General features: G+C 60.8%; 4 protein-coding genes across 15 annotated transcripts in view; 2 read left to right on the top strand and 2 right to left on the bottom strand.

Annotated features, from left to right (window-relative positions):
• PLEKHG5 (pleckstrin homology and RhoGEF domain containing G5) overlaps positions 1 to 10,314 on the top strand; it is a 50,462-nt gene extending 40,148 nt beyond the window's left edge. For 4 of the 7 annotated variants that reach the window (XM_018060420.1, XM_018060425.1, XM_018060426.1 and 1 more), the window contains 19 exons: positions 809 to 911; positions 1,287 to 1,347; positions 1,674 to 1,765; positions 2,161 to 2,297; positions 2,564 to 2,709; positions 3,277 to 3,492; positions 3,572 to 3,760; positions 4,097 to 4,192; positions 4,912 to 4,962; positions 5,329 to 5,478; positions 5,839 to 5,949; positions 6,096 to 6,245; positions 6,333 to 6,470; positions 6,635 to 6,754; positions 7,704 to 7,836; positions 7,967 to 8,082; positions 8,174 to 8,361; positions 8,789 to 9,559; positions 9,796 to 10,314. In XM_018060420.1, the coding sequence (XP_017915909.1) occupies positions 809 to 911; positions 1,287 to 1,347; positions 1,674 to 1,765; positions 2,161 to 2,297; positions 2,564 to 2,709; positions 3,277 to 3,492; positions 3,572 to 3,760; positions 4,097 to 4,192; positions 4,912 to 4,962; positions 5,329 to 5,478; positions 5,839 to 5,949; positions 6,096 to 6,245; positions 6,333 to 6,470; positions 6,635 to 6,754; positions 7,704 to 7,836; positions 7,967 to 8,082; positions 8,174 to 8,361; positions 8,789 to 9,559; positions 9,796 to 9,805 (2,978 nt within the window). In that variant the 3' untranslated portion in view covers positions 9,806 to 10,314. Of the gene's footprint in view, positions 1 to 808; positions 912 to 1,286; positions 1,348 to 1,673; positions 1,766 to 2,160; positions 2,298 to 2,563; positions 2,710 to 3,276; positions 3,493 to 3,571; positions 3,761 to 4,096; positions 4,193 to 4,911; positions 4,963 to 5,328; positions 5,479 to 5,838; positions 5,950 to 6,095; positions 6,246 to 6,332; positions 6,471 to 6,634; positions 6,755 to 7,703; positions 7,837 to 7,966; positions 8,083 to 8,173; positions 8,362 to 8,788 lie in introns of all 7 variants that reach the window. The other 3 variants (XM_018060421.1, XM_018060424.1, XM_018060427.1) reach the window with 2 other exon arrangements.
• TNFRSF25 (TNF receptor superfamily member 25) lies at positions 10,409 to 15,493 on the top strand. Of its 6 annotated transcripts, none has more exons than XM_018060435.1 (10): positions 10,409 to 11,071; positions 11,646 to 11,763; positions 11,957 to 12,091; positions 12,510 to 12,677; positions 12,767 to 12,845; positions 13,581 to 13,636; positions 13,723 to 13,842; positions 14,048 to 14,085; positions 14,545 to 14,725; positions 14,901 to 15,493. In XM_018060435.1, exons 1-10 carry the CDS (start codon positions 11,027 to 11,029, stop codon positions 15,221 to 15,223), a joined length of 1,263 nt encoding a protein of 420 aa, XP_017915924.1. In that variant the 5' UTR covers positions 10,409 to 11,026; the 3' UTR covers positions 15,224 to 15,493. The 6 variants fall into 6 exon arrangements, with proteins under 6 accessions (XP_017915924.1, XP_017915925.1, XP_017915919.1 ...); XM_018060436.1 differs by having other exon boundaries at positions 13,735 to 13,842; XM_018060430.1 differs by lacking the exon at positions 10,409 to 11,071 and having other exon boundaries at positions 11,084 to 11,763.
• LOC102180869 (espin) overlaps positions 15,693 to 22,522 on the bottom strand; it is a 33,701-nt gene continuing 26,871 nt past the window's right edge. Inside the window, exons 12-14 of the mRNA XM_018060428.1 lie at positions 17,820 to 17,899; positions 17,716 to 17,727; positions 15,693 to 16,573 (exon numbers count right to left, since the gene is read on the bottom strand). Of these exons, the coding sequence (XP_017915917.1) occupies positions 16,426 to 16,573; positions 17,716 to 17,727; positions 17,820 to 17,899 (240 nt within the window). The 3' untranslated portion in view covers positions 15,693 to 16,425. The remainder of the gene's footprint in view (positions 16,574 to 17,715; positions 17,728 to 17,819; positions 17,900 to 22,522) is intronic.
• Positions 18,331 to 22,518, bottom strand: LOC108637778 (espin-like protein). Its single transcript, XM_018060429.1, has one exon. It carries the CDS (start codon positions 20,454 to 20,456, stop codon positions 18,774 to 18,776), a length of 1,683 nt encoding a protein of 560 aa, XP_017915918.1. The 5' UTR covers positions 20,457 to 22,518; the 3' UTR covers positions 18,331 to 18,773.

Below are 22,522 nucleotides of genomic sequence, written 5' to 3' on the forward strand. Positions count from 1 at the left end.
CAAACTCCCTAACTATCCTTTCCTGCCATCCTCCCCCCTGCCTGTTTTTTAATAAGAGGAAAAGTTGGGGACCGGCCCTGCTCGAGGGCCAGCCTGTCCTCTCTAGGGGCCAGGTCCTTCTTGATGGACCTGCCCCTGCCCAGGCCAGCGTGGAGAATGTCCTTCTGTCTTTTCCTCCAGGCAGGGGATTCCTGGGCAGATCCTCCAGCCAGGCAGCCAGTGGGCAGAGGCAGTGGGAGGTGGGATGAGCAGATCAGAAGGAACTTGCAGCAGGAAACAAGAAACCCCTCCTGCTGAACAGGGGTTTGCCTGGCCCACTGCCAGCTGACTGTGCTGAGGTGGCTTTGTCTCCCTCCCCAGCTGGTCAGAGGGACAAAAGGGCTGCTCCCCAGGGCCCCTGGGACTTTGGGTGTGGTCACAGTGGTGACCTGCAAGAAAGGGGAGGGGGAGGGGACACCTGCAAGAAAGAGCCATGGACTTTGGTCCCTCCCTGCAACAATCCTACAGGCAATGCTTCTTTATGCCTATTTCATAGATGGGTAAACTAAGGTGGATTTGTACTGGGCACAGGGCATCACCCAGGGTGTCATTCCAGGGCTCTTGCATCTTTTTGAGTCTGGGGATGGATAAATGATAAGCAGTGACTGATTCCTCCTCACAGAACTGAGGGGCCCTGGCTTGTTAGGGAGGCGGGGTCCCAGGGTCCATAGACGGCTTTGGTTCCTCTGGAGACTGCCGTGTTGGAAGACTAAGGAAGGGACCGGGGACATGGAGGCAAGCACAACTCTGCTCCCACTCAACTCCACAGGCTCTGTCCTGGCTCGGAATGTGTCCACCCGGTCATGCCCCCCGCGCACCAGCCCTGCCGTGGACTTGGAGGAGGAGGAAGAGAGCTGTATGGATGGCAAGGGGTAGGTGAGGAGTTGGTGGGTGGAGCAGACACCTGGGAGCTCCCAAGGCTGGGTGTCAGGTCACAGATCTAGGGACCAGAGACCCCTCCTAGCCCTGCTGCCACCCAGATTCCTGGAGGGTGAGCCTCTAGGGCTTCTGGGAACAGACTCCATGTGTCTAGGGACCCTGGGTATAACTCCTGGATTGGCCACTAGGGAGCGCACAGCTCTTGTAAGCCCCTCCCCACCTCCACCCCTGCTTGCCTGAGCCAACCTGAGCTACCTGGCCACCTACAGTCAGCAAGGGGTGGGTCACCAGCTGGGGCCTACCCACATCCCACCCTGATGAGAGCCCACCCACGCCTCCAACCTCTGCCCTGACTGGCTTCCTTGCAGGGACCGAAAGACCACAGGTCTGAAACTCTCCAAGAAGAAAGCCAGGAGAAGACATACAGATGTAAGGAGCCCCCAGGCTGGCAGAGCAGGGCCCCCCCGAGCCTCTGCCCCTCCTGGGCCCTTTCCATTCCCGAGGCTGGGCCTCTCTGCTCTGAATTCCAGGACCAGGGATGGGGCGTGGAGTGAGTGTGTCTTTCTGTCACCACCCAGCCCTGCCCACCTTAGCCCAGGTGGGGGATGCTCCAGGAGCTCCTGCCTCCAGCAGGAGGGCTGCCAGGGGCCTCCCTGGGATAGAAAAGGACAGGGAGATCCCTGTGCTCACCAAGACCCTGGGGTGGGGAGAGGAGGGCGCTAGGGGTGCAGACGCTGAGATGCATGTCCGCTCAGGACCCAAGCAAGGAGTGCTTCACCCTGAAATTTGACCTGAACGTGGACATTGAGACGGAGATTGTACCAGCCATGAAGAAGAAGTCTCTGGGGTAGGGCTTGATGGGGCTGAGGGGAGAAGGGAGCTGGGAGGCAGTTGTGGCCTCAGCAGGTATGACTGTGTGTCTGTGTGGTGGCCTGTAAATGAGTGTGTCCTCCCCCATGGGCACCCCACTCGTGTGCAGTGAGGGCCTGCGAGCCATGCTTGAATGGACATGACCCACCCCTAGGGCATGGACTGGCATGTGACAGGGTCTGCCCTGGTGTGTCAACACGAATGTGTGAGAGAGAGGGTGTGTTGGCTTGTGTATACATGTGTGAACCTCCTATTTGTGTGTGCATGTATGAACCTGGGTGTGATCCCCCTGGGGTCTCCCTTTTTCTTTAGGGGGCGGGGTGGGGGTTTGTGTGATGGCCCCCAACACACACACCTCCTGTCCTGGGGCAGGGAGGTGCTGCTGCCAGTATTTGAAAGGAAGGGCATTGCACTGGGCAAAGTGGACATCTATCTGGACCAGTCCAACACACCCCTGTCCCTCACCTTTGAGGCCTACAGGTTTGGGGGACACTACCTGCGGGTAAAAGGTGAGTAGGGGAGCTGGGGCACCACTGGGTCCTCTGGGGAGGGTGTTGTTTCCCAGCTCAGGTTCCCGTTGGCCATGGCCTTGAGCAGGCTCATTACCATACAGGTGTCTCTGCTGGGCGGCAGTGCTGGGTGCTGGCAGGGCGGGGCTTTGGGGGAAGGCAGCCAGGCCTTGGTTTGGATCCTCCGCTGAGAGAGAGGACTGGGGCCTCGTCCTCCACGGGCCTGGGTTTTGAGGACCTCTACTTGTCCCACCATGCCTTGCCAGCCAAGCCAGGGGATGAGGGGAAGGTGGAACAGGGGGTGAAGGACTCCAAGTCCCTGAGTCTGCCGATCCTGCGGCAAGCCGGAGCTGGGCCCCCAGCCCAAGAGCGTGTGGACCCCCAGAGCCGCCGGGAGAGCCTGGATATCCTGGTGAGGAGGGGCTGTGTCAGGGCTGGGGGTGGGGAGGGACCAGAGGGGAGGTCACCTGGGCCCCTTGCTGCTCCTGCTGGGAGCTTTCCTCCCCCTTCTGTGAAATGGGGCTGTCTTGGGACATATGAGGTGGATCTAACCCAGTGCAGGGGGATGGGCCTGGGGATTCTGAGTGTTCATGCACGGAGTCCGAGCATGTGTGTCCAAGCAGACATTGTGTGGGGAGCGAAGCTGTGTGTCACTGGCTGTGTTCGTGAGCGTTCGTCAGGGATCCACTTGGATGTGGGCTTCTGAGTGCCACCCGAGTGTGTGTGACTCTGTGTTCTCCCATGTGCTTTATGCTGCTGGTTGGGGTTGGTGGTGGGGGGAGGCGTGGCCCAGGGGCGCCTCTCTGGACCTTCCAGCCCCCAGGGCATGTGTAGGTCTCAGGAAAGGTGGCCTCACAGGGTGGGGGAATGCAGAGACCCTCCTGCATCCCAGGCAGGTTTGAGGTCCTGGAAATGCGTGATGGGGTGGGGCCATGGAGGTCAGAGTGGACCTGCCTCTTGACTGTTGCTCCCTGGCCAGGCCCCTGGTCGCCGACGCAAGAACATGTCAGAGTTCCTAGGGGAGGCAAGCATCCCTGGGCAGGAGCCCCCCACACCCTCCAGCTGCTCTCTGCCCAGCAGTAGCAGCAGTGGCAGCAGCAGCAGCAGCAGTGGCAGTGACAGCTGGAAGAACCGGGCGGCCAGTCGCTTCAGTGGCTTCTTCAGCTCAGGCCCCAGCACCAGCGCCTATGGCCGGGTATGTGGGCCTGGGTGCCTTGGGGCAGGGCGGCTGGCTGACCCCTGACCCCTGACCCTGACCACGAGTCTCCTCTCAGGAGATAGACAAGATGGAGCAGCTGGAGGGCAAGCTGCACGCCTACGGCCTCTTCGGGCTGCCCAGGCTGCCCCGGAGGCTGCGCTTTGACCATGACTCCTGGGAGGAAGAAGGTGACGAAGAGGAGGATGAGGATGACGCCGGACTTCGGCTGGAGGACAGCTGGCGGGAGCTAATTGATGGGCACGAGGTGGGTGCCGCCCGCCTGCCCACACCTCCCCCGTTCTCAGGGAAAGGGGGGCGTTATCGGCCCTGCCCCACTCCATGGGGCCCTTCCCCACTCCACGGGGCCCTTCCTAGGGTGGCAGGATGTTCCATGGGCAGCCCTGCCAAGCTGCTGTCATCATTAACCAGCTTGGGAGGAACTCAGTCAAGGTGAAAGTGTGGTGCACTGTTTGGCTGGCCCAGAACTTGGGGGGCCTCTGTGTCTCAAATGGGAAAAAAAAGGTTGCGTGCAGGACCACTCCACCTGCTCCCCTGATCTGGCCACCCTGGGGCTCCTGGAGACACCCTGCCCTCCCCACAGAAGCTGACCCGGCGGCAGTGCCACCAGCAGGAGGCGGTTTGGGAGCTCCTGCACACGGAGGCCTCATACATTAAGAAGCTGCGGGTGATCACCAACGTGAGTGTGGGACCCAGAGCCACCCTGCCTCCCTGCCCACCTCTGCCCCCACCTTGGCCTCCTCTGGGTGTCCCTGAGCAGAGTTTGGACCTTTGCAGAAGGAGCAGGTGCCAAGCAACAAAGGGGGAGGAAAGTGGGGGCAGGCCACACCCCAGCATGGAGGTGATTCCCTGGGGCCCCAGGGAATCGGGAGGGGGCTTGGGGCAAGTTTGCTGGCTTGAGCTGAGTAACACAGACCTCATCCTTTCACTCATCCACTCAACAGCTGTTTCCAAACACCTGCTGTATGCCAGGTGTCCAGCAGCCCCCACCCTAGATGTGGAGACAGGATGGCTAGGCACTGGGGGTGGGGGGCCGTGTAGGGACTTTGACTGGGGAAGCATCTGTCCTGGGCTTGTGGGCTCAAGGAAGACACCCTCTGGGCAGAAACCAGAGAGCCAGGGCAGAGCTGGAGGAGAGAGTTCCAGATGTGGCAGCCAGGGCAGTGTGCCAGAGCGGCTCTCCAGGTGGGGCCTGGGTAGGGGGACCCCCAGCTGGGCCATGAACTGGGTCTTTTCTCAAAGGGTGAACCCTTTCTGTCCCAGGCTGCCTGCCTCAGGGCCTCCCAGGATGGGGAAGGGGTGAAGGGAGCCTTAGAGTCTGGGTGGGGCATCGGGACAGGGAACACCGCCCCCCCCCCCCGCCCCCGGCTCCAGACGCAATGCTCCTTGCCCCCACAGCTTTTCCTGTGCTGCCTCCTGAACCTGCAAGAGTCGGGACTGCTGTGTGAGGTGCCGCGCGGGGCCGGGGTGGGGGCGGTCTCAGGAAGTAACAGGGGAGTGCGGAGGGGCTAAAGCCAGGGAGGGGCGGGACAGGGGCGGGGCTGACTTGTGGAGTGGGTGAGGGACAGGGCCTGGCACCTGATTGTGGACTTGGGATGATGCTGAAGAAAGCTCCGGGCAGGGCTAACGGGTAGAGTGAGAGGCGGGGAAGAGGATGGGCAGGGGCGGGGCCCGGCCCTTAACGGTGGACATGGGATGGTTCTGAAGAAGGCTGGGGTCGGGGCTGACAGTGAGGGCAGGAGAGGGATGGGTAGGGGCGGGGTCTGGAATAGGGGCGGGGCCGAGCGCACCTCCACCACCAACCCCGCCCCCCAGGTGGAGGCGGACCGCCTGTTCAGCAACATCCCGGAGATCGTGCGACTGCACCGCGGGCTGTGGGGCAGCGTGATGGCGCCGGTGCTGGAGAAGGCGCGGCGCACGCGGGCGCTGCTGCAGCCCGGGGATTTCCTCAAAGGCTTTAAGATGGTACGGGTCAGGTCGGACACATGCAGGGACACACAGGCAGGGCTGGGGCGCCAATCCCGTCTGTCCAACACCCCAGCACCCTCCCAACCGGTGGCCCGAATGACCCCTGGTGGTCAAGAGGCGTAGAATTCAGAGTCGGTCGCCGTGGTGTGAAACTCCACCTGACCGTGTGCCCTTGCTACCACCTGGCCAAGGTCGATCGCTTTCGCTGAGGCTCCGTTTCCTCGTGTGGAAAACGGGGATAATAAGTTTGCCCCCTGGTGGTCGGGGAGAGGCAATAAGTGAGGAGCGAGCGCGGGGTCCCCTCCGGCGGTGGGGGCGCGCGGTAACTGGTTCTGTGCCTGTTCCGCCCCGCGCCAGTTCGGCTCCCTCTTCAAGCCCTACATCCGATACTGCGTGGAGGAGGAGGGCTGCATGGAGTACATGCGCGGCCTGCTGCGCGACAATGACCTCTTCCGAGCGTACATCACGGTGAGGGCGGGTAGGGCTCGCCGGGGGGCCAGGGCACTGCGCAATCGGCTTCCCTGGGCAGCAGGTGCCTGAGGGCCTGGCGGTAGGCGCGGCCTGGGGGCTCAGGGCGCGGTCGCCCTGAGTCCCGCTCCGCCTCCCCGCCACAGTGGGCCGAGAAGCACCAGCAGTGCCAGCGGCTGAAGCTGAGCGACATGCTGGCCAAGCCCCATCAGCGACTCACCAAGTACCCGCTGCTGCTCAAGTCGGTGCTAAGAAAGACCGATGAACCGCGCGCCAAGGAGGCCGTTGTCACTATGGTAACTGGGTCGCGGGCAGGGTCCCTCCCTCTGGCTGGCGGCGCCTTCTGACCCGGTCCTTGAACTGCCCTGGCCCGCCCGCCCTAGATTGGCTCGGTGGAGCGCTTCATCCATCACGTGAACGCGTGCATGCGGCAGCGCCAGGAGCGGCAGCGGCTGGCGGCTGTGGTGAGTCGCATCGACGCCTACGAGGTGGTGGAGGGCAGCAACGATGAGGTGGACAAGGTAGGTGCCTCCATCTGTGCGGGGGTCCTTGGCCCTGCTGGGGGCGGGAAAGGGCCACACTGGCAGATGGGGGCTATACTGGGAAACTCATCTGAGGTCTCCCAGCTGAGATGAGGGGTCAGACCTTGACCTCTCTTGGCCCCGCCCCCAACCCCACCCCCCAGCTCCTGAAGGAATTTCTGCATCTGGACCTGACAGCTCCCATCCCTGGCGCCTCCCCTGAGGAGACACGTCAGCTGCTGCTGGAAGGGAGCCTGAGGATGAAGGAGGGGAAGGACAGCAAGGTGACTCCAGGAACCTCTCCACGCTCCGGGCCCTTGCCTCCCCCTTACCCTGTGGGGTTTGAACCACCCCTTCCTTGGGACCTCTCGGGCCCTAGTCAGTGATTCTTAGCTGCCCCGTCCCTTGGGTGGCAATTCAAGAACTAGTGCCTTTATGTGAGGAATGACTGTTTTTTCTTCTTGTTTTAAAATTATTTGTAATTGAAGGATAATCACTTTACAATATTGTGTTGAGGGATGACTTTCTGCCTGCAGTTTACTTTTTACAAATGCAGCAGCCGGATCCCGGCCATCAGGTGCCATTCTAGCCCACCTGTTGGTGCCACAGTGTGTTCCTATTGGGAGGGAGGGGCCCATTCTGTGAGCAGGCTGGGAATAGCCTAGAGTCTTGCTACGAAGCTATGAATTTTTCAAGCACTGTGTAACCCAGAGTCTGCAAATCATGATTTTTTTTGTAATTTATTTATATTTGGCTGCGCTGGGTCTGCGTTGCTGCGTGAGAGCTTCCTCTAGTTGCAGGACTCCTCTCTAGTTTTGGTGCATGGGCTTCTCTTAGTTGCAGAATGCGAGCCCTAGTTGAACAAGCTTAGTTGCTCTGTGGCATATGGGATCTTCCCCAACCAGGGATTGTACCAGTGTCCTCTGCACTGTAAGGTGGATTCTTAATCAGGGAAGTCCTGCCAATCATGATTGTAAAACCACCTTCCTTTCCCTCTTTAACGTAAACTTTTAACTGGCATAAGTCACAAGTAAGTAGCTGGATGAGAGAAAGTCATCTTGTTCTTCGTTTGAATGTTACTCTCAGTTCAGTGGGGGTGGAAGGAGACAGGTACTTGACACCAGTGCTCCCAGGGGAGGGTGTTGAAGCAGACAGGCGGAGGGTGCCTGCCTTGGCCCTGACCTCTGGCCTCCTGCTCTTCCTGCATTACCCCCCACCCCCTGCCATCGCCAGATGGACGTGTACTGCTTCCTCTTCACTGACCTGCTCTTGGTGACCAAGCCAGTGAAGAAGGCCGAGAGGACCAAGGTCATCAGGCCACCGCTGCTGGTGGACAAGATTGTGTGCCGGGAGCTTCGGGACCCAGGTGAGTTGGCCGGCTCCCAGCTCCTGGGTGGGACCTATGATGGGGGTGGGGGGGCGCTGTGATGGGCGGGACCTACAGTGGGCTGGGGTCTTGGTCCTAGCTAGCACTGATGCGAGCCCTTCCTAACCAGGCTCCTTCCTCCTCATCTACCTGAACGAGTTCCACAGTGCTGTGGGGGCCTACACGTTCCAGGCCAGTGGCCAGGCTTTGTGCCGTGGCTGGGTGGATGCCATCTACAATGCTCAGGTGAGAGCAGAGTGGTGGGCAGCCTGGCAGGGCAGCCTGGTGGGGACTGCTGCTCACCAGCTGTGGGGCCCCTGTGCACCCCCATCTCCAGAACCAGCTGCAGCAGCTGCGTGTGCAGGAGCACCCAGGCAACCAGCAGCACCTGCAGAGCCTGGAAGAGGAGGAGGATGAGCAGGAGGAGGAGGAGGAGGAGGAGGAAGGTGGGGAGAGTAGCACTTCAGCTGCCAGCTCCCCTACCATTCTGCGCAAAAGCAGCCACAGCCTTGACTCCCAGCACTGGTACGTTTGCCCAGGAGCGCCCAGCAAGCTGGAGCAGAGCAGGTGCTCTGCCCCAGGATTCCTGACCCCAAGGCGACTGACACAGCGGGACCCCTTTCCCTGTGCATGGCTTTATGATATGAACCCAGTGGGCATGGGGAGGGGGGCTCTGCCTCCCACCAGCGGGGATGACAAATGGATTTCAACTTGAGTCCCCTCTGATCTATTAATGGTAGCTGCCCAGAGCTGAGCTGAAGATTCTTAGACTATATCTGACAGCAGATACTGTGGTCATGACAGACACCATTCCTGATACCTGTGTTTCGGGCTCATGTGCTGCCTGCTTGTAGTCTGAGCCTCAGACTCAGGAGGGCAGAGGCTCTCAACTTCTGTGTCCAGCCGTCTAGGCTTCCTTTAGCTGGACTGACTCCCCTCTTGGCCCCCACAGTGCCTCGGACGGCTCTACGGAAACCCTGGCCATGGTGGTGGTAGAGCCTGGGGAGTTGCTGTCCTCTCCTGAATTCAGGGGCGACCCCTTCAGCTCCCAGTCAGACGAGACCTCTCTCAGTACCACCACCTCATCTGTCACTCCTACCAGCGAGCTACTGCCCCTGGGCCCTGTGGATGGCCGCTCCTGCTCCATGGACTCCGCCTACGGCACCCTTTCCCCCACATCCCTGCAAGACTTTATGGCCCCAGCTCCCATGGTGGAGTCAGCACCCCGGCCCCCAGAGTTACCACCAGCCCCGTCACCCCCACCCTCGCCCCGCCTCCGCCGCCGCACTCCTGTCCAGCTGCTGCCCTGCCTGCCCCACCTGCTCAAGTCCAAATCGGAGGCCAGCCTCCTCCAGCTGCTGTCAGGGGCCACCACCCGCAGAGCGCCCCCAGCCCCGAGCCGCAGCCTGTCAGAAGTCTGCTTGGCTGCTACCGTCCCTGGCACGAGGACTCGGGGCTCCTGTCAGGAAGCTGGGCCCAGCTGGTATTGCCAGGGGGCACCTGGCCCTGGCCCCCAGCTGGCAGAGCTAGAGGGTAGAGCCCACTGCCCAGGTGGGGAGCCCGAAGGACCCACCAGGAGGAGCAGAGAGCTGTCCTCGGGGGCCTCGACCAGGGTCCAGCCTGAGCCTCCCCCGGGGATCTCGGCCCAGCACAGGAAGCTGACGCTGGCCCAGCTCTACCGAATCAGGACTACCCTGCTGCTTAACTCCACCCTCACTGCCTCGTGAGTGGCCTGGCCTGGGGTGGAGGACAGATGGCCCAGTGTGCTGGGGGCACTGTCATGGCTGGGAATAGATGGCACTTGGGCACAGGGATGGGAGAGGGAGCCTGGGACCTGCCCCAGCATCTGGCGAGGATGTGCACGGTGGGCAGCGGTGAAGAAGCCTGAGAGGGTGGCCAGAGCCCTTCCGAATACCGTCAGCCAAGGAAGAACTGTCTCTCCCCTCCTCTCCACTGCAGGGAGGTCTGAGCAGAGGGAGGCCCCCAAGGGTGCCACTGACCAAGGGACAGCAGACAGCATGCCTCCTGGGGTGTGCCAGGCCCTGCTCCAGCTGCTGCCTTAATGTGCACATGGGCCAGAGTGCCCAGCCGGACACCACCACCGTCCCCGGGGGCCCGATTTGCACTTTGCCAGACCAGATGGAAGTGGAGGAGGGTTCAGCAGAAGCCCAGGCTGCAGGACCCCCTGACAGTCACCACTGTCACTAACCTGCCTGTTTCCCCATTCCCCAACCCCCAGCCTAGGCAGAGTCCTTTACCCAGTGCTCTCTGAATTCAGGACCTCCAGTCCTCTGGGCTGGACTCCAGGGCTGGGGTCCCAGGCAGCCCTTCCCTCCTCCACCATCTGGCGCCAAATGGGACGACAGTTCCCCTGCCTTTAGCCCCCTCCCCCTCTTCCCAGTCCTTGGGATGGGCTCTGTGTAAAGTTGCATATTTATTGAGCTTTTGATTCTTTTATAAAGACTTGTATATACTTCACTGGAAAGAGTCCTTTGCTTTTGGAATGCCCCCTTTCTGGACTCAGGCACACTCAGTGCTCCCCTGGGCTCCTGTCCCCTCCATCTGTGGTGGGCCACCCCTGGGCGAGACTGGGAGCACAAGGGACTTCGTGGGGCAGAAATCGCCTGACCAGTACTCCCAAGGTCAGCCCTGTCCCCTGCCACAGCCATGAAGTCTACCACTAGGGCCCCCCACTAGGTGCCCTCCCCACATGGGGCCCTGGAGGGCCCTACCCCAAGCCACCCCTCTGAGCTGGCGCCAGGGTGGGCCATGGGCTCAGGCTACTGAGGGGCCCCTTGGACTGCCTTCCAGGGCAGGGTCATGCCCTGTGTGGGGAGGGTGGGCCTCCCACCTTGGTTCTTCTGGCCCAAGCCCTCATGGCTGAGGGTGCCTCTGAGACCCGGAGAGGAGAGATTGCCTCTCTAGGAAGAGGTAGTCTCTAGGTTGAGATAGAACCCAGGCATGGGACCTGGATGCGGCCCCTCGTTATGTGCACCTTGCCCACCAGCTGCCTCAGGTGAGCTCAGGTGAGGGCTGGGGGCTCCCTTCCCAGCAGCCCCGCCCTGGCCCCCACCCCCGAGGCGGGCTCTCAGGCGGGGCGGGCCTGAGGGCGCCGGTCTGGGCCCCACCCGCGGCGGGCGGAGCGGGGGAAGCCCGGTCAGGTCGAGGGCCCAGCGTGGCGCCCAGGGCCATGGAGCCGCGGCCGCGGCCCGGGACCTGTGCGGCGGCGGCGGCGGTGAGTAGGGTCGCAGGGGCATGACCTCGAGCCTTGAGCCTTGCCGGGGCCTGCCTGGGTCCCTGCGCCGGAGGAAGGGGAAGCGGGGGGAGGGGAGAGCGGGGCGGCAGAGGAAGGGAACAGTGGATGGGAGGGTAGGGGAATGCATGTCTTCGATCGGGCTTCCCTGGGGACTGGGTCCCTCTTCCCACCGAGTTAGAGGTTCAGCGGGGGCGGGGCCCTTCCCCTGAGAGGAAGCACCATGTCAGGGGCCAGAGGGGTCTGGGGACCCCGGCAGAGAAAAATCAGGGTCCCCCACCTTACCGCAAGCACGGGTTGGGGTGGGGCTGCCTGGTTCCTGCCCGGTGGAGGGCAACATGCGGGGCTGGCAGGAAGCCTGTAATCAGCTCCTCCCAAGCCCCATCTGTACCCAGGGGAAGGAAGTCAGTCTCACTCCCCACCTATGGGCACCTCCTCTGCTCAAGAACCTGAGAAATGGGCTGCTCTGAGGGCAAGCGCTGGGGTGGGAGAGACTGGGCAGAGAGAGGCCCCCGCCTGGGCAGCCAGGCCGGGAGCCAGCAGCCCCTGTTCCCAGGCTCTCCTCTTCCTGCTGCTGCTGGGTGCCCGGGCCAGCACCCCCAGCTCCCGGTGTGACTGCGGCCACAGCTTCCCAAATCGGAGTCGTCTGGGCTGCTGCAAGGGCTGTCCAGCAGGTGAGGGGCTGAAGGGGTGGGAGGGACATGGGAGGAAGTGAGGGCTGACCACAGACAGGTGAGGGTTAGGTGGGGCTGGGGAGTGGAGGTAGGCAGGCTAGGGATGAGGGGAGGGGAGGCTGAAAGTGGAGCCAGAGATGGGGGGAGGGGAAGGTGGAAGCCCCCTTGACTGACCCCACACTGGGTTCCACAGGGCACTACCTGAAGGCCCCCTGCACAAAGCCTTGTGGCGTGGCCACCTGCCTCCCCTGTCCACAGGGCACCTTTCTGGCCCGGGAAAACCACTACGAGACCCGCTGTGCCCGCTGCCAGGCCTGCGATGAGCTGGGTGAGGGGCTGCCTAGTGCTGGGGGTGGGGGGCGCTTGAGGACACATCTGGCCAGGGTCTTTCTGAAGGAAGCGGTTGGCTCAAGCCCAGCCTTTGGGTAGGAGGCCCCTGTGCCCACCCCATGTCACCCCACCGCACCCCACCCCACCCCATGCCACCGCATGCCATGCCATGCTGGTGCCTCCACCCTGGTCCTGCCTCAGGATGTCTTTGTGCCCTCCCATCCTGTGACCTTCCTGTCCCTGTGCCCCAGCCTCTGGTTTGTGATGATCCCCACACTTCTCTCACTTTGGGGGCAGTCCTGTCTCTGGTCTCTGCATCTCCATTCTCCAGGGGACCTGTCCCACTTCTCTGTGGGGGTCTCTGGTTCTGACAGCCTCTGCTCTCCCTGGTCTCCCCAACCCCCCGTTCCCACCAGCCCCCCAGATGGCCCTGAGGAACTGCTCAGCAGTGGCAGACACCCACTGTGGCTGCAGGCCAGGCTGGTTCAGGGACTGCATGGTCAGCCAGTGCCGGCATGGTTCCCCCTTTCGCTGCCGCCCATGCACAGACTGCAGGGCCCTGCACCGGCACACACAGACACCTTGTGAGTACCCTCATTCTGGGCTCCCACACCCTACCCCATCCCCGCCTCCTCCTCTCCCATCCTGACCCACAGCATCTCCTGGACCATAGGTTCTAGCAGAGACACCCACTGTGGGACCTGCCTGCCTGGCTTCTATGAATATGGCAAGAGCTGCGTGTCCTGTCCCACGTAACTTCCTGGCTGCCCGGGGCTGGGGGAAGGGAGGCTGGGAACAGAGTGGGGGTCAAGGGGCAGGGAAGAGGGAACTCAGTTCTATGGTAGATGGGCCCCCCTTCAGACAAACTTTGAATGGTAAAGAGAAATCTGAATTCACCTTACGAAAGATAAGTAAGGGGGCATGTCTCTATTTTATGTCATACTTTCCTCTAGTAATCCTTCCCGCCCTATGTTAAGGATAGGATGTGTCACTTAGAGAGTCACGTTAATGTAGTTTCAAAACTTGGGCTGAGGGTCAAGATCTCCCCCTGGTTCCTTGAGGCATCTTGAGCAAGTTACTTCACCTCTTCAATCTGTCGGCTCCCCATCTGAATGGGGGGAGGTGTTTGTAGGCTCCCCCAGGGCTATGGTTAAGGGGTGATTAGTCACTCATTTGCTCAGCAAGTTTCTTGAGTATCTACTATTTCCAGACACTGTTCCAGGTACTAGGGAAACAACAGGGAACAAAACAGGCAAATCCCAGAGTTGACATTTTAGTGCCCCTCTGTCTAGTCTGGAAGATGCTCAGTAAGCGGTGTTTGTTGCTATTGTATGAACACTGGTGACATTTCAGCAGTACTTTGGGAACATTCTTGGGTAGAGTGAGACTCTCAGGAGGCCTCCAGAGTGGAGAAGATGTTGGGTGGTCCTGAGCAGTCCTTCCTGGTGTGTACCTCACCCTCCACGCATTTCCCCCTCCCCTTGCAGGAGCACCCTTGGGAGCTGTCCTGAGCCCTGCGTGGCTGTCTGTGGCTGGAGGCAGAGTATGTGGTGAACTGGAAATGCCAGTGGGACAGCTGGGATGGGCCACGGGGAGGTCGGGGGATAGCTACCACCCACCACCCACCAGCTGCTCTTTCAGTGTTCTGGGTGCAGATTCTCGTGGCAGGCCTGGTGGTCCCACTCCTGCTTGGTGCCACCCTGACCTACACATACCGCCGCTGCCATCCTTGCAAGGCCATAGGTCCCCGTAAGTGCACATATGAACACACACACATTCTGAGAGGCCTGGGGTCAGGATGGGTAGCCCACAGCCCATTGGGCCTGGCTATGGTAGGTAAACTGAGGCAGACAGTGATGGGAGTGGGGTACAGAGGAACCCAAGAAGGAGCTGGGCTAACACCCAGGTTCAAGTGCCTTGCCTGATTGCTCATTAGACTCTCTGTGTCTTTCAGCAGATGACACTGCTGTGGAGGTCCTGACCCCCCTACAGGTGAGATTCTCAGTAGCTAATTAGTGTTCTGGGAGGAGCGTGAGCAAGTCTCCTGGAGCTGAGAGGTTAGGCCTTATTATAACTCGGATCCCAGGCACTGAAGAGACCTAACAAACACATATGCCAAGTTATCAGTGAATGAGAGCATCTCTGAGTAGCTTTGAGCCTACAGGGTCCAGACAGGTAAACAGTAGTGCTCAGTTCAGTAGGATGAACAGGAGGCCTCTGCCAAGGTTGGGGGAATAAGGAGAGAGCAGCAGGGGCGGGGCATTCCAGGCAGAGGACAGGGCTCCTCTCCTGGGTCACAGTGAGAGGGTACAGCTGCCCAGAGGTGGTGGAATGCGAGATTGTCTACTGACTGAGTCAGGGGTGCTCACTCCTGCTCAGAGACCCTGACACGGGCAAGAGCCTTGCTAAGCAAGCAAGGCTGAGCTGGGGGTGGTCTCTCTTGGCTTCCAGACTACCCATCTCTCACCCCCGGACAGCGGCCCTGCCCTTCTGGTGCCACCCAGCAGCAGTGAGAAGGTGTGCCCTGTCCAGTTGGTAGGCCACAGCTGGACCTCTGGCTCTCCCCAGACCCAGGAGGCACCCTGCCTGGAGGCCACATGGTCCTGGGACCAGCTGCCCAGCAGAGCTCCTGGTAAGGGATTTCAGTGGCCTGAGAGATTGGCCCCTTCTCCTGAATCTGAGGTGATAAGCTGTGGTTTCCTGTAGACACTTGCCCATATCCCCTAATAGGACCTTCCTGCCCTATTTGGCCCCTGTCCCTTGCCTCTACCAGCACCCTCCATTGACTTTCTCTGGCCTGCTCGCAGGCCCGCCGCCCCCGCCGTCGCCAGCGCCCCCTTCAGGCTCGGTGGCCGCCACGCTCCAGCCTGGTCCGCAGCTCTACGACGTGATGGACGCCGTGCCCGCGCGGCGTTGGAAGGAGTTCGTGCGCACTCTCGGGCTGCGCGAGGCGGAGATCGAGGCGGTGGAGGTGGAGGTCGGCCGCTTCCGCGACCAGCAGTACGAGATGCTCAAGCGCTGGCGCCAGCAGCAGCACGCGGGCTTGGGCGCCGTCTACGCTGCCCTGGAGCGCATGGGGCTGGACGGCTGCGCAGAGGACCTGAGGAGCCGCCTACAGCGCGGCCCGTGACGCCAGGGTCCACCCGCCACTTCGGGGCTCTTGGTGGCCCTTGCAGAAGCCCTAAGTACGGTTACTTATGCGTGTAGACATTTAATGTCACTTATTAAGCCCCTGGCACGGCTCTGCGTAGCAGCGCCAGCCAGCCTCACCCTTGAGCGCCCCCAGGGGTCCAGTTAAGGTGAGGCAGCGCCAACGAGGATCAGGCGGGCGTTGAGGCTGCTCCGCTGTTTTCTCGGCTTGTATTTGGTTGAGGCCTCAGTATTAAATCTATGAAGAAAAGCTACAGCTTGGTGTTTCCGCGTGGCTGGGGGTGTTAAGTGACCCAGACTTGGTTTCCGAAGGGCCAGAAGTCTTGCCACTCATGGCGAAGGCCAGTGTAACCCTCATCTCAAGCCTGCCCCTCCCGCTCAGCCGTGGCCCAGTTACCCCGAGGAGAGGAAGTCGCGGTGTCGGCGAGTAAGAGTGAGCATGGGCCCCGGGCGGCTGAGAGAGCTTTAATGGGGGTGCGAGATGGCGGGGATCGGGGAGGCAGTAGTTGGGAGACACAGCTTTAGGGTCCCTCGCCCTCCGCTCACTCCACCAGGACAGTGAAAGGGTCCGGGGAGGTACGGGGCCTGGCTGGGGACGGCGCGCAGGCTTGAGGGTGGTGGGGCGCCCGGAGCGGCAACTCCGTTCCTACGACGGGCAGTTTGCAGTTTTCACCGTTTCTGGTAAACATGACTGAGAGGAAACCCTCGGCGGGGATGGGAAATGCGGCCGGGGCTGGGCCGGGCGCCGATCTGGGTCAGGAAGGGAGGAAAACCCCTTCCCCGAGCTCGGGGCCTGCCTCCGCCCAGGATGCGCCAGCGACGTGGGTTCCGGGGTGCGGGGGAGGGGGCGGCAGCCGGACGCGCGCCCCGCGGGAAAACAAAGTCATCACCCACGGAGCTTGGGAAGAGCTCTGCACACTTTGACATTCAACGAACATGCAAATATATGTAAGTAGGCATGCAAATAAGCAGCATCATTTTTGCGTCAACAGCTTGGGCACTTTTTCTGGGCGGCGGGGGCCGCGCTCCAGCGTCGCCCAGGACTGGGGATGCGGAGGCGGGGTCGGGGTCAAGGAAGGGTTTCAGCGTGGGAAGGGAGGGCAGCGCGGCTCCCAGCCTTTCCGCCTGGGCCCGGCAGGCCGGGGCGGGTTTGGGGGCACCCCCGAGCTCGAGAGGCTGCGTCTAGTACTTAGCGATGTCCCCCTTCTTCAAAATGATCTGTCGCTGCCAGGGCGCCAGCTTGCTCTCGTCGTAGCCCAGCGTCCGCAGCTTCTCCGACTGCTCTTTCTCCCGCTGCATCTCCTCTTGCTTCTGTCTCTCCTCCTCTTTCCTAGGCATGGGGTGGGGGCAGAACCCCGGGCAAGGGTGAGAGGGTGGGCCAGGCCCCACGCGGGGTCAGCGGTGGCAAGGAGTGGGTTACTAAGGGCAGGAGTTGCTGAGGACAGAGGCACTCGTTTCATAGGTTGTAGGGGCAGAAGGGGATTGGGGACAGGGATTGGGTTAGGAGGCATGTGGGTGGGATTGCTGGGGACAGAGGGGCTTGACTAGGGGCAGACTGGGGTCACTGGGGGGGGGGTGTTGAACACATAGGAGTTGGGTGAGTGAGACAGTGGCTGGGTTATTGCTGACCAGGTGTTACTGGAAACAAGCGCTGAGACACAGTGCAGCAGAGGAGGAGGGGTGGTTCGGGGGAAGGCATGAAATTACTGGGGCTAGGACCTGAGTTCCTGGGACTGGGGTAGGGCTGCTGGGCAGCAGAAGGACCACATTTTGGGGAGATAGGTGCTGCCTAACTGGGAAGAGGTTATTAGAACATGGCTAGATCTGCGCTGGTGATGAGGCTAAGCTTCATCTGCATCTTTGTTCCCATTAAGACTAAGTATGTGTGGCTGTTGAGCATTTGAAATGTTGGGACTGAGATGCACTGTAGCTCAAAATGTTCATTGCATCTTGCAGACTTAGTTTTAAAAAAGAGTGTAAGACATCTCAATTTTTATCATTACTATCACTGGGTTACATAAAATATACTATTAAGTTCACTCATATCTTTATTTTTTTCACTGTGGCTGCTAGAAAATTTGTGGCTCAAATGATACCTCTATCAGACAGCACTTGGCTAGATGACTAGGGGTAAAAACTAAAGAATTGAGGGGCATACATTTTGTTAAAAAATTGAGGGACAGATGCTCTAGGTTATTGATACCGAGGCTGGGTTAACTGCAGGGCAGAGAGGCTAGGTTAATGGGAGAGGGCTGGGTAATTGGGGGTACAGATTATTACAGCATAAGAGCTAGACTTTGGGGGGCAGTGGATAAGTTACTAATGTCTGGTGGCATTATTGGGAGCAAAGATGCTGTGCAAACAGGGCTGAGTGACAAGGGGAAATGCTCACGATAGGCCTAGATGAAGAGGCCAAAGGACTGGGACTGGCTAGGGGGAAGGGACACAGGTTGTGCCCAGCCCCACACTCACCGCTTCTGCTCCCTGGAAGAAAAAAGAGATAGCGTTGGTTGGTACCACCACCTCAGGGACACAATCAAGACACCTTGCTGAGCCCCACGTCTTTCCGAGCTCACCTCTCATCTTCTAGCTTCTTCCGCAGGATGTCCCGCCTCCAGGCAGGCATGCTGGCCAACCAGGCCTCCTCCTGCTCCTCCTGCAACACAGCACAGCATGGGCTGGGAGATGGGGGCCAGTACCCCTACCCAGGGGACCTCTTTGAGTCAGGGACAAGTTGTAGGAAGAGACCCTTCTGTAGGGCAAATGGATGAAGACTCAGGCCCCTCTGTCCTAGAGGGGGCGCCAGAGAGTCAAGAGCTGAGTGCAGAAGTAGAAGAGCCTTAGAGGAGATTCCCCACAGGGTTGGGTGGATAGATGGCTCCAGGCCCAAGACCCAGAATCTCTGGGAAGACTCATACTTGGGCCCCCATAGTTCCTGCCAGCTCAGAGAGGCTCACACTGGTTTCTGGTGCCACTGAGAAGGAACTTCTGGGCCATGCCTATCCTATTCTGAAAGAGGGGGCGACACCAGCTCAACAATTGTGTGGCTGCAATGACACCGTGTGGGAAGGATCCAACACAGACAGCTTACAGCGAAGAGTTTTATTACTTGCATGTTACATAGGAGAAAGAGTCTGGACACGTCAAATAAACACTGCACATGTGGCTCCCCTGACCTCAGCCAAAGAGGTCGCTCTGAACTCCAGTGAAAAATGAGAGCCACAGGGCCCCAAGGGGGACCCACAGTTCCCCACTCACAGGGGCTGCTGTTTCCACCTGGCTCCACATGGAGCCAGGCATTGCTGCAGAGCCAGAGGGGGACACCTGGTTGACCCTGTGCTCTGCCCTGCCGATTCCTACCAACACCCCACAATCGGCCACTAAAGGCTGAAACAGCCTGGTCCTGGACACTCTGGCTTTTCCGAGGCCATTCGTCCTGTCCTGGTTTCTTCCTGCCGCTTCTGGAGGGGATCAGACAGGCATCCACGCCCAGGTAAAGACACTTGAGGGTTAATTCCGGATCCTCTGGCTCAGATATCAAAGAGCTCTGCCTCCTTCTCCTTCCAGAAGGAGAAGCTCCGGTCGATGTACCGGCAGATGTCCTCATTGCTGAACTCGCCCATCTCAGACACCAGCTCCAGGGGGTCTTCGGAACTAGGAGGGACCGACGTTGGGGGAGGCGCGGGCGGGGGTGAAGGCGGGGGCAGCCGCGCAGGGGCCGGCGCCTCGGGCTGCCTCTCTGGCCAGTTCCCTGCCTGAGCTGTACTGGCCTCTTCCATCGGTTCCCTCTCATCCTTATCTGTCCCTTCCTTTTGCTCCTTCTCCGCCTCTTCTCCCCGGGCCGGTTCAGCCTCCAGGCTGTCTTCGAAGAACTGTCGTCTGAGGTCCTCGAATCCGTCGCTCCAGCTGCGCCGGCCGGCCTCCACTTCCTCGATCACCACGCGGTGGAAGAGACGGATGAGCTCCCACGGGTGGCTGCCCAGCCGATCGAACATCTCGTAGCACAGCAGGTGGCGGAACTTGCGCTCCTCGCGGCTCAGGCCCATTTCGAGCAGCTGGAAGTAGCCGAGCATGAAGAGGTCCAACGTGAGGCTGTCGTAGCGCCGGGGCGCGCCGCCGTCGAGGGGCGGCAGGAAGTGCTCGGGCCAGTACAAGCCGTGCGCCAGGGCCCGGCCACGGGGCTGCCGCGCCGGCACCTGCCGTAGCAGGCTCCGCCAGTGGCCCAGCAGCTTGCCCACCACCTGCCGCTGCTTCAGCAGGCGCAGCAGCCGCTCGTCCGGGCCATCGCCCGCCGGCGGCCGGGAGACAGCAGCAGCCTCGGGGCTGGGGTCGGCGGCGGGGCCCGCAGCCACCACGCGGGGCAGGAGTCTGCGCAGGCGCATCTGGGCGTGGTGCCCGGGGCCGCGAAAGGTCCACTTGCGCCAGTGCTCCAGGAAGAGGTAGACGATGCGCTCCTTGCGCATGTCAATGTAGTCCTGGACGCCGCGCCGCTCGGTGGAGGACGTCTGCCTGCGCGCCAGCTGCTCTGGCCCTGGCAGCGCCGCCTGGCGGCCCGGCGCCTCGGGAGCATCCAGGACGCCCACGGACTCGCCCGCTGCCGGCAGGCCGTTGGTGGTGGCGGCGACGGCGGCGCTCGGCTCGCTGGAGCTGGCCGCCGCGTAGTCCTCCTCGAGGATGGGCTCACGGTCCGGCGCGCTGGCAGGCAGCGACAGCTTCTGGCGCGGGCCGCGCGGGGGCTCCGAGCCCTGGGCGCGTCGCTCATACGTGGCGCGGAGGTGCCGCACTGAGACACCGCACTCGAGGATCTCGCGCGCCACGGCCTCGCGGCACCAGCTGAGCGAATGCGAGCGGCCCAGGCAGAGCGGGCCTGGCCGCCAGGGGGCGTCAGTCAGCGGCGGCAGCGGCTGGCCCGTGTCGGCAGCCAGGAGCTCAGCCGGGTGTGCCGGCCGTCCGCCCAGCGCGGCCAGCAGCGAGGCCATGCTCTTGAGCAGCACGGAGATCTTGCTGCACCAGGCGGGCAGGCTGGCGGCGCGGCCGTGCATGCGGCGCGGGTCGACGGTGAAGCGCGGTGCCGACAGGGCGGCCGAGATGGGCAGCAGCTGCTCCAGCTCCAGCTCCAGCTGCTCCAGGCGCGCCTCCAGCTTCTGCGCCTTGTGCAGCACTTGCAGGTTCTCAATTTGCTGCTCGATGCGAAGGATGTCGGCCTCGGTCATGAGTTCCCCGAAGGGCCCGAGGATGGCGTTGTGCTCTCGGGAGTACCTCCAGCCCTCGCGGGGGTAGCAGCACGAGCTGGCGGCCGTCAGCTAAGGCGGGGAAGACAAGAGAGGGGAGGGGGGCGCGTCTCCCTCTGGCCGGGCTCCTGCGACGGTCGCCGGGGGGGGGGGCGCTATTTGCATGTCCTGGGTGGTGTAATGGCTTCGCGGGGCTGCGTTTGCAGGGGCGGGCCGCGCCTGGCCGGCGGGCGATTACGCTGGGACGAAGCTTCGGCCCAGGCTGCCGCTCCAGGCGCTGGGCAGTGTCCGCTTTGGTCGCTGGCAGAGACACACAGCCGGGCGTTGGGCGCTGTTGCAGAGGCAGGGCCGGCGGATGGGGTCTCCACAACTGGTTTGGTCACTCATTACACCACCGAAGGAACATGCAAAAGGCGTTGAAGCTGCGACAGACGGCAGTCCTCTCCCTCCCCATCCAAGGTCTGCGACTTGAGGCCAGATCCCAGCGAGGCCACTCCTCACTCCAGACAGATGACCCCCCCCCCAATCAAAGTCCCCTGCAGCCAAGCCCTCCCTGTCTATGCCATCGGTTTTACTACTGAATGAGAGGCTGCTAAAGAACCTGTGGCTTCCACTCTATTCCCACCCACTCTGACTCCTAGAATAACACAATTGATAGAGCTAGGCTCGCCAGGCACTTTCTTAGAGTCTCATCTGTTCCTCATTCTACACTTTTCCAGCGGGGTGGGGGGAAGGGCTGCCATCACTTCACAGGCGTCCCAATCCATCCTGGCCAGTACAGTCCCACTTAGGAACATGTTTCCCACATACAAATATGACTATGCCGCAACTTTGAAAGAAGCATCTATACATAAATCTGTGTTTTGGCTGGTTTCTATTATTAAGTTTATTTCCCTGAATTCTATATACCTGCTTCCCTAGTCAGAAGGTGAGTGCTTTAAAGGTAGATACTGTGACATGTACATGTGTGCTCCACTACTTGGCTTTTGCTTGGCACTCAATAGATACTTATTGAATAGAAGTTTAATAAAAATGATGATGCCGCTTGACCACTCAATCCCCCTCCCAGGCCCCCCACTGCTCTAGGAGAAAGTCCATTTTCTTCAAAGGCAGGCCTTGGTGACCTGACCAGGACTGACACCTCCAGCTCCACCCCTCGGAGCCACCACACCCGCTCTGATTCCGAGACCTCCCTTGTCCTTCCTGCTTGCTCTTTGCTCCACTCTTTTCTCTGTCCCCTTCTTCCTAATCTTCCGCGTCTACCTTACACATCACTTTCTCCTAAGCCCACCCCAAGCCCAAATATTAATAGGATGGTGGGTCTCAGGCTGCCCCAGTCCTCTGCCCTCCCCATCAGAGCACCTCCTCATTTGACCTGTTTTGTCTCCCTGGGGGCATTTATCACGCTGCTAAGGTGCTGTTTGGTTATTGGTTGACACCCCACCCCCACCCCCACCTTGAGAGCAGGCCCTGACATATTCACGGTGAATCCCCAGTGGATACAACAGTGGGCGATAAACAAGTCGGCGCCCAGGGGATGTTTGTTCAGCAGATGAAGGGCAAACTATCCTGCCAGCCAGTGATGGTGACAGATGAGAAGCCTGAGGCTGGATGAGGCAGTTCAGGAAAGGAGCCCAGGGCAATCTGACTAACACCAAAAGTCTCTTGGCTGTTCCTGCCATCCCTAGGATGAGTCAGCCTCACCTGAGTGCTTGTCAGAAGTGAAGAAGCCCAGCCCCACCCAGAGCACCTGAACCACAATAGTCATGTTAACAAGATCACAAGCGATTTGAGGGCACTTTAGAGCTCGATAAACATTGCCTTCTCGTCAAGGGACAGGCAGTTGGGAGCTGGTGGGGGTAGTGCTGGCGGTGGAGACTGGGAACACTCCCAGGAGAGGGGTGGGTGGTGGTCCAACCTTGCTTTTTCCCAAAGGTCGTGGGAGCCGTCTGAGGCTGAAGGGGCCCGAGCATGTTGGGGGATGGTGTGGGGGAGGGGCGACGGCCCCAGGTGCAGACCCCAGAGCCCTCTGGGAAGCCCTTCCCCAC

This window comes from Capra hircus, chromosome 16, assembly GCF_001704415.2.
Source record: "Capra hircus breed San Clemente chromosome 16, ASM170441v1, whole genome shotgun sequence".
NCBI lineage: Eukaryota > Metazoa > Chordata > Mammalia > Artiodactyla > Bovidae > Capra > Capra hircus.